Source organism: Nyctereutes procyonoides, unplaced genomic scaffold (assembly GCF_905146905.1).
Source record: "Nyctereutes procyonoides isolate TBG_1078 unplaced genomic scaffold, NYPRO_anot_genome, whole genome shotgun sequence".
NCBI lineage: Eukaryota > Metazoa > Chordata > Mammalia > Carnivora > Canidae > Nyctereutes > Nyctereutes procyonoides.
This window is the reverse complement of record NW_026575131.1, coordinates 51,237,830-51,252,312: the sequence shown is the minus strand read 5'-3', so window position 1 is coordinate 51,252,312 and position 14,483 is coordinate 51,237,830. Positions and strand designations below refer to the sequence as shown.

Below are 14,483 nucleotides of genomic sequence, written 5' to 3'. Positions count from 1 at the left end.
GGGAGGGTAGCTCCCAGAAGAGCAGGTCTTGCTAACTACATGGTCTCAGTGGGGTGGCATCCAGGCCTGTGGGGCTCTTTACGTAGTAAGATCCCTCTCCAGATTCAGTGGGGTCCTTGTGGTGGAGCGAACGTGTAGGTGGGAGTCCGCACTCCCCTTGTTGCCAACCACTGGCCCCAGGGATGACTCTCCTCACTCCTGCAGTCTGTCTCACCTTGGCCACCAGGGATCTGGCTAAAATAAAGCCCTCCCCTGTTCCTCTTCTCTGCCCCCCACTCCCCACCATAGCCACATCATTGAGGCTCCTAGGGAACTGGCCCCTCCTTCGATCTCTTCCTGGCTCTCCCACATGCCTTCCTGCCTCCCGTGCTCCCTAGCTTTGCTTCTCCTTCCTCCTCCAGGAGCTCTGGTCTCTACCCAAGTCCCTTCCAGGTGAAGGGGCTCCAGGTGTGGGGTGTGGGTGTGTTCAGCTGAAGCCACCCAGCGCACCTTCAGGTTGTTTTTACCTTTTTAGTAGTGAACTCAGAACAGGTGTGACTCATCTAAAAGTATTTTGAAATTACAAAGCAAAAAGAAAAGGAAAAATGCCATGTCCTACTCTCTCATACCCAGATTCTTAAAAGCAGCCAAATTGTTTAAAAAAAAAAAAATTTAAAAAGTTGCCAGATGGCTCAGCGATGCACCGGTGTGATCAACGAGTGAAAAACCAGTGATGGGGAATATTCATTCGAGGCCTGGTTGTCATCTTTGTGAGAGAATTCTCGGTTGTTTGGATCAAATTGCCTTTAGACAGATTGTTTTCAGACAAAACAACTTCGGAGTGGGTCCCCTCGCCTGTCTTCCCAGAGGGCTTGCCCACCAGGCCCTCAGGCTGGGCTTGTCTGCCTGGGTCAAAGGGGGCCCAGCTGGGATGGGTCTCCAGGCTCACACATAGCCTCCACCTTGCCTCCTCTGCCCCCCTGAGACACACAGAGCAACCAAAGCCTCAAATGTCAAAGGTCCCGTTTATTCCAGCAACCTGGAAAGAAAGAGTGTAAATAAAAAAAAGAAAAGAAACCGATCCATGCACTCAACTCCTTGAAGGGAGGGGAGGGGGCTTTGAGAGAGGGGCTGGGGGCTGGGTGGGAAGCGAGGAGGGAGGTGGAGGAGGGAAGAGAGAGACAGAGGCCTCAGGGAAAGGACCGGAGAGTCTGATCCATGAAAAGAGACAAGAAGGTCAGCAATAAAAAGGCAGAAAGAGTGAAGTATCAAAACCAGAGACCCAACAAAGGAGAAAAGACACAGAGAGAGAGAACGCACTAATGAGAAATACAGAGGCAGAGAAGGAAAGCCCGGCGGAAAGGAGGGGAGAGAAAACAACGTACAGGAGAGGGGAGAAGAGAGGGCCCCGGAGAGAGAGAAAGGGACGTGGGTGGAGCAGAAGGGCGCCGGCCCCGGGCCTTGCGGGGCACCCCTAGGGGTCCCCGGCGGTGCTGATGACGTGGAAGAGGGTGACGTTGTACAGCACCTGGTGGCCGTTGTTCCAAGTGTAGAGGGCCCGCTCCCGGGGGTTGTAATCCAGCATGGAGATGTGGGAGTACTGGTTGTGGAAGGGCACGTCCGTGTACTCGTAACTGGACGTGTTGGTGAAGTAGGCGAAGTAGACCTTGGCCCCGGCCAGGTGGGAGTTGGTCACGTAGAGCACGCCGCAGATCATGAAGGCCTCGCCGGCGCTGCGCTTGGGGTAGCCGGTGTCCCAGGACCGCACGACCTCGAGCGTGTGCGGGTCCAGCCGGCTGACCACGATGTTGCCCGCGTTCTGGTTGGTGGTGTACACGGCCCAGAGCCCGCTCTCGTCCACCATGAAGTCCATGTCCGAGAAGCCGCCCCAGGAGTAGGGGAAGGTGTTGTTGTAGCCGGCCCCGGGGAGGCTCCTCTGCACCAGCACGGAGCGTGAGCGGAAGTGGTACTTGACCACCACGTTGCTCTGATACTTGTTGTAGAACAGGGAGCCGTTGTACACCACGTGGCCTGTGCCCGCCCACGGCTGGGGCAGCAGGTGCTGGATAAAGTTCTGGCCTTTGATGAAGTCTCCCAGAGTGCGGAACTCCAGGACCCGCCGGCCCTTGTAATAGCCATCCATGTACCAGACCTACGAGAGAGCTGCTGTCGCTGCGGAGCCGCCGCCGGCCACCCAAGGGCCCCAGCAACCACGCAGGAATCACCCGTGGCTGTTAGGGGTCCGCGGTCGCTAAGCGGCCGTTAGTCAGTCATGGGATGCCCGGTGACCGTTCAGGACCGGTCATAGTCCCAGGAATGGGATCGTTTGGTCGGGGAACACCATTGGTCTTAAAACAGACACTTGCTACCTAAGGATCAAGGGAAATCGCCACGGGGCCCGGGAATTCAGCAGTCACTGGAGATAGCATGGTTAGCGGTTACTGGCCAGCACTTGTGTGACGAGGTCACTTGAATTCACCCCTGTAGCCACAAGATGACCCAGCCTGCCAGCAGCATCTCCTCTGCCATCATCGCCTCCCGTCGCCAAGTCAGCATGGGTGAGTTCCCTCACCCCTGCTGATTATTGGGCTAAGCATCTTAAAAGCTTGCATGCCAACACCGTCACGACCACTTTGAAGATAAGGAGATCGAGACTCTGGCTACATTAAGGAACTGCCCGAGATTTTCTAGCTGAGAATTTGGTGGCAGCAGGATGCAAATCCAAGCCTGATTCCCAAACCTAAGCTCTTAACCACTTGGTTGAACCACTATAATCCCTGGGAGGCCTGTGATGCTAGTGAGACAGTGGCTACTTACTACCTCTAATCTGTGACACTCAGGGGCCACCCAATGACCAATATCAGCCAGGAGGATAGTCACTGGGCAGTTAGTGGCTGGTTCCTGTGGGTCTGAGGTGATGGGCAGTCGTGACCATGGAGGCCACTGGAAGTCCAAAGGTCAACAACTGACATGGTGATTCTCAGGGCTGGAAGGTCCTTGATCACCTGGTGGTTACTAGACAGTCGAGGGGAGGGCCAAGGGCCCTGGGGATCCTGGGACACTTCAGGCTACAAGAGAAGCATTAGTGTGGAATTGCTGGGCACGTGGGCAGCCACAGGCTGCCTGACTCCTGGGGTGGGCATGGTCACTCACCCGGCTATCCGCACTGGGGGCCATCGTGTCGGTCATCCAGGAGCCAAAGCGGGACCCCATGGCCCGAATGGTGATGGGGTTACTGACCCCAGTCAGCTTCCCGCAGCCTGGGAGGCAGGAACAGGGTAGATAATAAGGACGGAGGATGGGAAGAGCCCGAGGGAGACAGGCAAGGATGATGGTATGATCAAACTGGGAAGAGCTGGGACCAGGCGTGAGGGAGGATCCAGAAATCTGGTCCCAAGATGGAGTTAGGTTGAAGGTAAGGGGGCCGGGAGTCAAGGGTCAGGGCCATTTCCAGTTTGGGGGTCTATTTTAGGCCTGGGGTATTAAGTCAAAGGTCAAAGTTTAGACGTTAGAGGTCAAAGCCATGTGCAGCTTCTGGGCACAGCGGTGGTATGAAGGTTGGGTGTGGAGGTCAGGGGTCAAAGTCAAGGGTCAAAGCATACCCAGCTTCTGGGCGCAGGCATGGAGCCGGGCCTCCAGGGCCATCACCCGCTGCTGCAGGTCCTCGTACCCGTAGGCGCCCATCTCCTCCTGGATGGCTGCAAGGCTGCTGGAGAGATTCCTCACCTCCTCCCGCAGGCGCACGATGGTGCGCGCGTCCGCCTTGTACTGCTCCAGGACTGAGCTCAAGGGCAACAGCTCCGACATCCTGTCCTTCAGTTCCTGCCCACCGAGATGGAACTCTCACTGATCCTAACCCCTGACCTCTGACCCAGGCCTGGCCCTAACCTTTGACCCACCCCTCATCTTTGATGCACACCTGGCCCTTGACATTTGGTCCACACTCGACCCTGGATCCCAGCCTCCCTTGGTCCTTCCCAGACACCACGACCCCACTCTCAGAACTAACGGTCGCTGATCCCAGTTCTTCCCTTGGCCCCTGACCTGACCCAGAACGACCCACCTGGAAGCTCTTTGCTGAGAGGGACCCATCAGCCGCCCGGAGTCGTGCGTCCAGGCTTCGCATGAGTGTCTCCATGCTGCGCACGTACTGGAGGTCACGGTACGTCCGCAACTCAAGGACCTCCATGGACTGGGAGACGTTCTGGACCTAGGAGCTCGGGAGGGTTAGGGAGAGCCAGACCCCTGCCCTCCCCAGCCCCTAAGATGCCACAGACGAGGCTGGTGAAGCCAGAGGCCAACACCCCACCAACCTGCTCCCCTGATCTGACTGGCAGCCTCCTGATGACATGCCCAGTGCATCCGTCTGCTCCGGCCTGGTGTGGCCACTACCACCTCTCCCCTCTCTCTCCCCTTCCTCCCTGGTCTCCACGCTTACACCCTCGCCCCCCACAGTCCATCCTTCACACAGCAGCCAGAGGGAGCTTTTCAAAAGGAAGACCGGATCACCTTCCCCTGCAGGCCTGCAGGTCGGTCCTGCCTCCTCACCTGCCTTGCCTCCATGCTCATCCACTGGGACCACCAGCCCCCTTTCCTTGCACAGACTCAAAGCTCCTTTCCTCCTGGGGGCACTCCCACCTGCCGATCCCTCTACAGGGAGCACTATTCTCGAGGCCGTTCCACCTGCCAATCCCTCTCCCAGGAGCACTGTTCCCGGGGCCATTCCACCTGCCGATTCCTCTACAGGGAGCATTGTTCTCTTTGTCTTGCCATGCTGGCTCCCTTGCATCCTTCAGGCCTCAACCCTAGTGTCACCTGCTCAGAGTGGCCTCCTCTGACCACCCTGCCTCCAGTAACCCTTCATCCTGTCTCCCTCACGTGGTTATTTCCTTCCTAGCTACAACTACTGCCCAGAACATTCTTATTCATCTGCCTCCTTCAGGGGGGATCATCATGGTCAAGAAAGACCCAGTGTCAGGCTCGTCCACAGCAAAATCACCAGTGCCCAGCACTGACCTAAACTAGATGCCCAGGGAGTACTTCTCAGCTACATGAATGAACTAGCCTATTCCGTCGCCCTAGCCTCTCCTAACCCAGAACGAGGACCCCCTGGCTCCCACCTCCACCTGCCTCAGGTGAATTTCACTTGACAAAGGTGAGCTCTACCCGTCAAGGTAAACTCAGAGACAACACTAGGTGCTTGCAGAAACACACAAGTTTTCCTGCACCCTGTTCACATGACATCTGGAAGTTCTCAGAAACTCAACAGCCCAATACCCATCCTGGATGCCACAAAGCAATCAGGGGACACCACGTGGATGTGCCAAACTAGTGGGCAAAGCAGTTCTGGTGGGCGGGGCAGGATCCTGCAGAGTTCGTGGGTGGGTGGGAGACCCCGGTGCTGACTAGGATCTCTTTTGTTCTCTACCATTTCCTCAGCTTCCTCCTCTATGGGATGATGATGGGAGGTAGCTGGTCCCTTTCAACACTGACATCGGAGCTAATGAGCAGTTCAGCTGGATAGTGTCAAGGGACAGCAATCAGTCTATAAAGGGCATCAAAACATCCTCAGGGATGTTCTGAATGGGGACTGTTTCATATCAACCATAATCAGAAGGGGATGGAATCTTGTATGTGTCTGGGGTTGGAAGGTGAGACCCCTCTCCAAGGGACACAGGACATTTTTCTCAGCAGGTGAGTCTGGCAAGTTAAAGAGCTGAGTGGGATGTGCACGGTTGGGGCCAGAGATCACACACAGGAGACTCAGATGCTGCCTCCCCCGTCCCTACACAGCGCTCAGCTTCTCCAAAGACCCATTGAACAGATGTTGGCTAAAATATCTCCTTGGAGGGGAGCTGGGTTATCCACTAGCTCTGAACAGTCTGCCTGGCTAGATCTGGCCCCAGATGACCTGGGGGGCGGGGGCAAAGACAGGGTGGGAACTGGGAGATTTTCACGGACTTCCCGGGGAACCTGGCAGGTCCTTACCTTCTCCATCAGCTGCCGCAGCTCCCGGCTCCGGCCATCGCGGGAGCAGGTGCTCTGTGCAGGGATCACAGCCGTGCAGATGCATTTCCCGTCGGGGGCCTGGGCCGAGGTATACAGCTGCCAGCCTTCCTCCGGGCTTTGGAAGAGGGTCTGTGGGGAAGTCAGGGGTCAGAGAGCAGGAACCTAATGGGGGATTCACTCTGCCCATGCTGAGGGAGAAAGGGGACCCAGGGAAATGACGGGTGCCCTGGAATGTGCTGGACCATGTGCCGAATGCCTGATGCATGTGATCTCAAGCGCTCCTCAAGGAAACCCATTTTACAGATGATGAGACTGAGGTGTGGGGCGGGTTAAGGAACATGGCAAAAAATTGAGGGATTCGAACCCTTCCGCGAGACAGGAATTCATTCTCTCACACAAGTTCGCATACACACAACACTGGCTCTGCCTCAGCGGGGCACAGACCCACTCGTACCGATCCCCAAACCGGGACCTCCCTCTCTGCTTTCCCAGCCCACTGGGAAACATGGACTCTGGATATGCCCCAGTAAGTTAATGGCCAAAGGGTGACCGAATCCTCACAGAGACTTCCAGGCCATTGAATAGAAAAGCATCACTGCAGACTCCTAAATTAAACTTCATGTCAGCTTATGATGCTTAGATAATTCAGGGATCAATCATGGCAGTTTCTCTCAAGCCATGCTCCTTGGAACACTGGCAATCATTCCAGGCATGCTCAATGATCAAATAAATGTATGCATTGTAGCATGAAACAAGTCCCTTTGATGCAGGACTTATCAGAGCCCTTGAAATGCTAATGGGCATCAAGGAACTCCAAAACTTTCTACACTTAGGAAATATGTAGTGAGTGCCCCTTCTATGCCTGGTATAGGGTCTGGGAGAGGGCTGGGAAGAGAGAAGTGAAGAAAACATCTGGCTGCTGCCCATGGATAGAGGAGACATCAAGCATGTAACCCCACTGATACTTCTAGAACTGTTTACTTCAGTGAATGCTCCAAAGAAATTGCAAGGAGTAACAGGGGATCTTTCTCAGGCTGGGGATTTCAGAGGAGGTACCCCACAAAGGGATGCTTATGTTGAACTTGAAGGACGAGTGAGCCAGGAGAAGGGGATAGGGGAGGGGACACTTGACAGCACAAACCCAATCGATATCTAGAAATATTTGAGAAACATTGCTCAAAAAGCATTGGGTAATCACGGGATGGAACACGGTGGGCTCCTAGATCAGGCCCCCTTGAGCTTCCCCAGAACACACTGGACTTTGTCACAAGTCCCAATCTTTTTGTTTTTATCAGGGAAGGATGATTTCCTTTGTTCAGCAAATATTTGGTAAGCTCCTAGTGTGTGTCAGGCTGTATTCTGAATATTGAAAACACAGCAGTAAACAAAATGCGAAAACACAAAAGCTCTTCTAGGAGCTTATGTTAGACAAAGACAGGGATAGACAAGTAAATGCCAGGTATCTAAAGGGTGATGAGTGTCATAGAAAAAAGTAATATAGGGAAGGAATAATGGGGGGGGGTGTTGCTGTTGTTCGGGGTTGCAATTTTAGGGTGGCCTGGGAAAGCCTCCACGAATGTGTCATTTGAGTCAAGACCTGAAGGGGGCGAAGGATTAGCCATGCAGATATCTGAGGAAGGATGTTCCAGGCAGCGATAAAAGCAGGTGCAAAGGCCCTGAGGCAGTAGCATGCCCAGTTTGTTCAGGGAAACATGGATAAGGCTGGCATGGCTGGAACAGAGTGAGAATGGTGACAAGGGGTTGGGGGGAAATGAGGGCAGGGAGGGGGCAGCACAGCATGTTCAAGACCTGTGGGCTGTAGGGAAGACTTTAGTTTTTCCTGGGTGAAGTGGGAGCCACAGAGAATGGGGAACGATGGAGGTCAGGAGACCCAAGTGCTCACAGGCACCCCCTGGTGGCTGTCAGAGGGGAGGGACAGACTGGGGAGCAAGGGTAGAAAAGGGGCGGGGGGGGGGCAGATGAGGTGAACAGGGATGGGTGGTGGCAGTAGAGGTGGGAAACGGAAGATTCTGGTCCTAACCAGGATGCGTTCCTACATACCTGGAAGAAACTCTGATAAAACCCAAGTGTTTTACAGAGAAACAAAGCCCCACAATAATTGTTCATTTGGACAGCTGTTAACTGATCGCCCCGCAGAAGCTGTTCCCATGAGCCGTAGCAGAGATAAGCCAGGCTGTGAGTTACGAGCAATCCTGGAGATGCCAGCGATTAGCCCACCTTTTTCCTCTCCCACTCAATAAAGTCTTTTTTTTTTAAAGCTTATTGTAATGTGAGCGAGTGATATAATTGTACAGATGAGCTTGACTCCTCCACTGATTTATAAGACAACCCAACCATTCATAAACGCCATCTGAAATGATTGTAATTAGTCTTTGTGCCTTATGTACACCCTTTTGGAGTTGGGGGATTCCCCCCTTACCCCCATCCACGTCTCCTCCGCGGAGCAGTGGAGTCACTCACCTTCCCGGCCTTTCGTGCAGGCAGGTATGATTCAGGTAGAGCCAACACTCATGCCTCCCCAGGACTTCACTGCAGAAGCATCTGGGGTCCCCCCTTTGCCAAAGGCTTCCTCTGGCCATCAAAGCCCCCCCGCCTTCGCACGGGGCAGGCAGCAGAAGTTCCCCACCCTTTGCAGTCCTCGACAGCGCCACACAGAAGTTCGTGCGAGGTGTGAGGTGCGAGGTCTCGGTAGCCCTCTCAACTCTCCAGTAGGAGAGCTCTGCGGGGGGTGCCACATGCAGCTTTCCAGGGGAGCCCACTGGGACCTGTGCTCCGCCCGCATGGAGTCCTCCACTTCCCCTACTGGTTCCTGGTGGCATCACCTCCCCAGCAAATACTTGCACTCAACCCCTCCCCACCAGCTCTGCTTCTGAGGGAGTCCGACCTAAGGCAAGAAGGGTGGCCCAAGAACGCCTTCCACCTTGGTTCCAGGAGAATGTGAAACTACCTGTGTCTCCTTTCATGACAAATCTGACTCTTTAAAACACAACAAAAGAGAGAACTGGAGCCTAAGCACCCCCATCCGTGTTCCCCTGGCTCTGATCCCCAAGCAACTTGGACAGAACCCCCGCCCCATACTCCCCGAAGAGTCTCATTTGTGCAGAGACAATGCAGCCCGGTTCAACATAATTAACATCTCCTTTCTACAATTCCTAGTGTGTCCTTTGAAGCAAACAAGCCATTTTCTTTCAACATACGAAATATTGAATTGTAAAAGAGAAGCAAGATTTAAGTGGCAAGGAGAGAAGGCCTCCACGGCTTTCCTAAAATAATTGTCTGCGTTGGACGCACCTCGCTGAAGTGTTCTCTGCAGCAGTGTAATTAAATGCCTGGGGCTTGGCTGCCAACTCTCAGCACAGCAGGGATCCAGAGTTTCGCCTGGCAGGTTCAGGTTCAAATACGCAGTCAAGTTCGCGTCCCCGGGAACCACTGGAACGTCCTGGAAGGCTCACTGTTTGAGGGTGCCAATGCCAGCTCTCTCAGACCGGGTTTAGCTTGGAACCTCGGTCATGAACTCTTGGAGGTCAGAGTCCCAGGCATAGAGCATTGGCCTATCCCAAGGAAAATGCTTGTAACAGCAGGTGTGAGAGCCCAGGAACTGTCCAGGTACAGAAGCCTCCAATCAGGTGGACGGTCTCACCTCAGATGTGGCAAATGTACCGGAGAAGCCAGCTGCTCTCTTGGCTGAGCTGCTCGCTGGTTCTGAGCTTAATATTCCTGCTAATGGGCTCTAAGCGGGTAAGCTATGTGCTCAAGTAGCTGTTTCTCAAATCGTCTTTTCTGGCTGGGAAATTTTTTTTTTTCTCCAAATACTTTCGTTGAGGATGCTGCCCCAATTAAGCAAGCAGTCCCCGTAACAGGTCCAGGACTGACACGCAGGAAAAATTTTTCTCGCTGTCACTCCCAGGATCATCATCTCAGCCTACAGCCCTGCCACCCACATCTTGGTTCAAAAACAATTCCTGGTTCTTCTTCCCGGGGAGGAGGAGCTGCCACAGGATCCCGGGCCAGCCATCCGTGGAGCACTGGCTATCAGGGAGGTGAGCCAACAGAGAGAGAGCAAGCGGCTGCCTCTTAATAAGACAAGGGTATTATTGCATTTGAGGCCGGGTAATTGAATCAAGAGGCACAAGTAGCTTGGGGCTTATATATTTATTTGTACCCTGCCTTGTTGCAGAGGACTCCGAGCGGTTTACAAGGATATGTAAACTACCACACGGTCGCTCCAGTGAGACAGGGGAGTAGGAATTCGATGTTTTGGGAGGGCAGTCTGCCAATCCGGGTTTCTGCATTTGCATTTAACCCAGCCAACCCCAGTGGAAGAATTTAGCTTGTGTGGACAAGCACACGATGGCTACGAAGATGCTCATTAAAGCACTGTTTCCAATTGGACCCCTCGAATTTTCTCCCTCCAGTTGTTTGACAGTGGCAGGGGAGGGCTTGATTTCAAAACTTAAGGCTCAAAAAACAAAACAAAACAAAACAACCCACAAAAACTTAAGGCTCATACACAGGAGGGAATAGTATGCAGTCATGAAAACTGGAGTTTAGCGGGGATTCTTCTTGTCCTCTTCCGATTGGTTTTATCTTTTAAGTTTCCTACAATGAACATGTATTGGTCCTGAAAAGATTTTTTTTTCAAGCCTTTAATTTTTTTTTCTTTTTTTGCAAGGGAGACAAGGAAAGGAAAAGTAGGGACATAGACAGAGCCAGAAATTAGGCTAAGAAAAAAACTCATCCCTTTAAAACCCGAGCAACCAGCATATGGTCAGGCCATAAATTTGGCTCCAAGTTCCTTAGCAGCCAACTCAAAAAGGAAAAGCTGGTCATTTATGCGGTTCCCAGTGTCCTGAAACAAAAGCACAGCAGATGCTCAGGAGCAAGCTTAACTATTTTCGGTACCAAGAACAGGCAAGGATCTCTCCCACGATCCTCCCAAAAAGGAGTCCCTCTGATGTCACCAGCATCTTTCCCGACAACATTCCTTACACTGGGGGCAGGGGGGAGAAGAAAGGTGTGGGCAAAACAGGTGAAGGGGATTCAGAGCCACAAACTTCCAGTTACAAAATAAATAAGTCACAGGAATGAAAAGCACGGCATAGGGAATGTGCTCGATCTATTGTAACAGCGTCGTACGGGGACAGATGGTGACTACACTTCTCATCGTGAGCACTGCACAAGGTATAGAGTTATCAAATCACTGTGTTGTACACCTGAAGCTAATATAACATTGTATTTTTTTTTTCAATTTAAAAAACTTATGACAGGGGCACCTGGGTGGCTCAGTCAGTTAAGCGTCTGCCTTTGGCTCAGGTCATGATCCTGGAGTCCTTGGATCGAGCCCCGAGTCAGCAGGGAGTCTGCTATTCCCTCTCCCTCTGCCCCTCCATCCTGCTTCTGCATGCATGTTTTCTCTGTCTCTTAAAATAAATAAAATCTTAAAAAAAATAATGTTTCTTATGACAGAAACAACTCATTCCCTTTGGATGTTTATTACCCCTACTCAGATGGTAGAGTAGAGGCAGGTGTTAGGAGCAGAGTCTGGGGGCCAGGCGGCCTGGGTTTTTGTCCTGCCTTGGCCACTCGCTTGTTGTCTGACCCGGGCAAGTTACTTCATCTCCACTTCCTCATCTGGAAAATGGACAGGATCTTGGTACCTACCTCACAGGGCAGCTGGGAAACTTGAATGAGTTAATGCTCTCTATGGGCGAGCATCTACAACAGTCATCATCATGTAGGACTATGTGTTTGCTGCTATTATTATTATTATTACTACTACTACTACCTTCATGACTCTAAAGCAAATTCCCTAACTTTCTGAAGTCAAAATGGTCTGAGCTTGATGCAGGTCTTGAACTGAGACAATCTGGAAGAACCGATGAGAATCCGGTAGAGCTGCGGCTGAGGCCACAGATGATGGACAGTCCCCAAAGGCCCATGTTGGAGAGGAGTGAGCCCTGCAGAAGATGGGCAGAGAGGCTCGCTCCATCCTCATCCCCATGTGGCTCAGTGGGCTTCCTGTCCCAGAATATCTCCTGAATACAATTTGCCAGGGAGGAGTCCTGTCTCATCTTGGCCAACAATCAACAAGTCTACAGCGCTGGCCATTGTCTCTGGTCCATCCTCTGGTCTTCCTGGAACACCCTGCTTTGACCACCTCTGGGCCTTTGCACAGGCTGGACCCTCTGCCATCAACACTCCTGCCCCATCTCATGGCCGGGCTAACTCTCCCCATTTCTGGGGCTCTCGTGCAGATGTCTCTTCCAAAAGTAGCCTCGATGCCCCCTTGTTACCCACCTCCCAAGGCCTTCCCTGATACTTCCATTTCTTCCTCTATGTCAAGCATTGTTCTAAGCACTTTGTAAGTAGGTGATTGGCAGGCACTGTCATTTGGGCCTTTGATAAGAGAAGAAACTAGGGCAGAGGATTCAAGTGTCTTTCCGAGAGCTTCACAGTCTCTAATATGGTCTTGGGGCTTTGAACACAGGGCATCTGGCTCCACAGTCCACACCTCCATGTCATGCCTTCCCAGCACTCTTTCAGGGGCTGATCACAATGGCCACTAGGACCTCACGGGTGTGACTAGTGGCTCAAAGCCTGCCTCTGCCCCCATATGGGGGTGGGGAGGTCTGTCTGCTTTGCTCATCAACCACATCCCCTGGGCCTGGCATGCTGAATCTTTGTTGAATGACTAGACAGTGGATGGCCAATGGGACAGAGATCCACCATGTGTTTCCCCTTCTGCCACCGAACTAACTTCCGTCATCCTAAGGAGGATCAGGGATTGTGTGATATCAGGCTGGAGACAGGCACCCAGCAAGCTGAGAAGTGGCCGTGGCTTCTCCCTGACTGCCAGGATGGCAGAAGGGCCATGATGAATAATCAGAGACATGCCTGTCTGCCACATCTGAGCCGTGACAGGGGCTGCGTCCCTCTGGAGGGCTTGAGATAATAGCAGGCTGCTCCTGTCAGACTTCGAGATATTGGGCAAATGCCCCCTGAGTGATAAACTTGACAGGTCTTAAAGACAACATCAGCTCACGGATGTCAAGATGGAGGACGGGGCCTCTGCAGCCTAAGGAGTTGGGGCTTTGCCTGCGAGAGCCTGTGGCTGGGGGCGACTGTGAGCCCATTCATTCATTCATTCATTCATTCCCTCCCATTTTGCCCCAAGTGGCTATGCAGACTGGCAGCACAACACAACCTCTTACGCTGTGGAACAGCCCACGCCTTGACAGAAGATCCCCAGCATCCTTGACCTCCAGTCAAAGCCAATACTTATGTCCCGGGATATCTTAGTCTCTGCCATCACAATGCCAATATGGACCAATAATCGATGACACAGACTTTCTTGGGAAATGCAGGCAGAGACACAGGTCTCTCAGTTTCCCTGACCTCCATCACTCAAGTCCAAGAAAGGTGTGGAGAAGGTTTGCCTTGTACAAATATTTACAAACTCAGTCCATTCCCTCCAAGTGTGGCCCATACTGTGTTGGAACCATCACGAATCCCTGCAGACAGCTCTAAAAGTAGGGTTTATGGGCAAGGGTTTGCATCAAGGCTATACATTCTCATACAAGGGTCATGCCAATCATTAGACAAACTTGTCTTGAGAAAGTGCAAGTCCCCACCACCCCCACCCCTAACACTCAGGAACACCCTATATAAAGAGATCTTTCTGGGAGGAAATAAACTCTCTCCCAAGCCTGCTAAGTCTCCCGGGACTCCTATCAGATCCTCAATGACTCATGAGCTCTTTATCACCCCAGGGCCTTTGAACTTACTGCTCACTGCACAGCTGTCCAGGTGAGCCATGATGAGGTCCTCCCCCAGGGTAGGTGTAATTGGGACAGACGAGTCAGAGCTCACAGGATTTGCCTGGGGCCAGACATTGGTGGAAGGAAAGGCGAGAGATGAGGAATAGGGTGGGTGGGTGGGGGTGCTTTTACTCAGCTGGAGAAGGCTGAAGGCGGGGGAAGGGGAAGATGGAGTGGGGGTAGGTGGGCAGAGTGGGGAAGAATAGAAATCAAGAGTCTGGCCTGAGATGTGCATTTGGGTGCTGCTGGCAGAGAGCTGGGATTTAAATTCACAGAATGGATGGAGGGGAGGAGGCACCAAGCACGCCCACGGAGGCTTCATATTTTATTTAACAACTTGTAGAGTTTGCCCTTTGCTATGGACTGAATGCTTCTGTCTTCCCAAAACCCATATGTTGAAGCCCAACGGGCCATGTGATGGTGTTTGAAGGTGGTGCCCTGATTAGAGACCCGAGAGGACTTCCTCGTCCCTCCCGCCACATGATGACACAGGGAGAGGACGCTGCCTATGAGCCAGAATCTGGCTCTCGTCAGACACAGAATCCGCCTGCACTTTGATAGACTCCCCAGCCTCCAGGACTGTGAGAAATAACTGTGGTTGCTTCAGCCCGTCCATCTATACTACTTGTGTTATACAACCCGAACAGCCTAAGCCAC

General features: G+C 52.7%; 1 protein-coding gene across 2 annotated transcripts in view; it reads right to left on the bottom strand.

Moving 5' to 3' along the window:
* Positions 1-985: 985 nt before the first annotated feature.
* The window catches only part of OLFM2 (olfactomedin 2), a 60,243-nt gene continuing 46,745 nt past the window's right edge, over positions 986-14,483 (bottom strand). For both annotated transcript variants that reach the window (XM_055344853.1, XM_055344852.1), the window contains exons 2-6: positions 5,968-6,117; positions 4,043-4,189; positions 3,582-3,801; positions 3,133-3,239; positions 986-2,131 (exon numbers count right to left, since the gene is read on the bottom strand). In XM_055344853.1, coding sequence (XP_055200828.1) covers positions 1,454-2,131; positions 3,133-3,239; positions 3,582-3,801; positions 4,043-4,189; positions 5,968-6,117 — 1,302 coding nt within the window. In that variant the 3' untranslated portion in view covers positions 986-1,453. The remainder of the gene's footprint in view (positions 2,132-3,132; positions 3,240-3,581; positions 3,802-4,042; positions 4,190-5,967; positions 6,118-14,483) is intronic.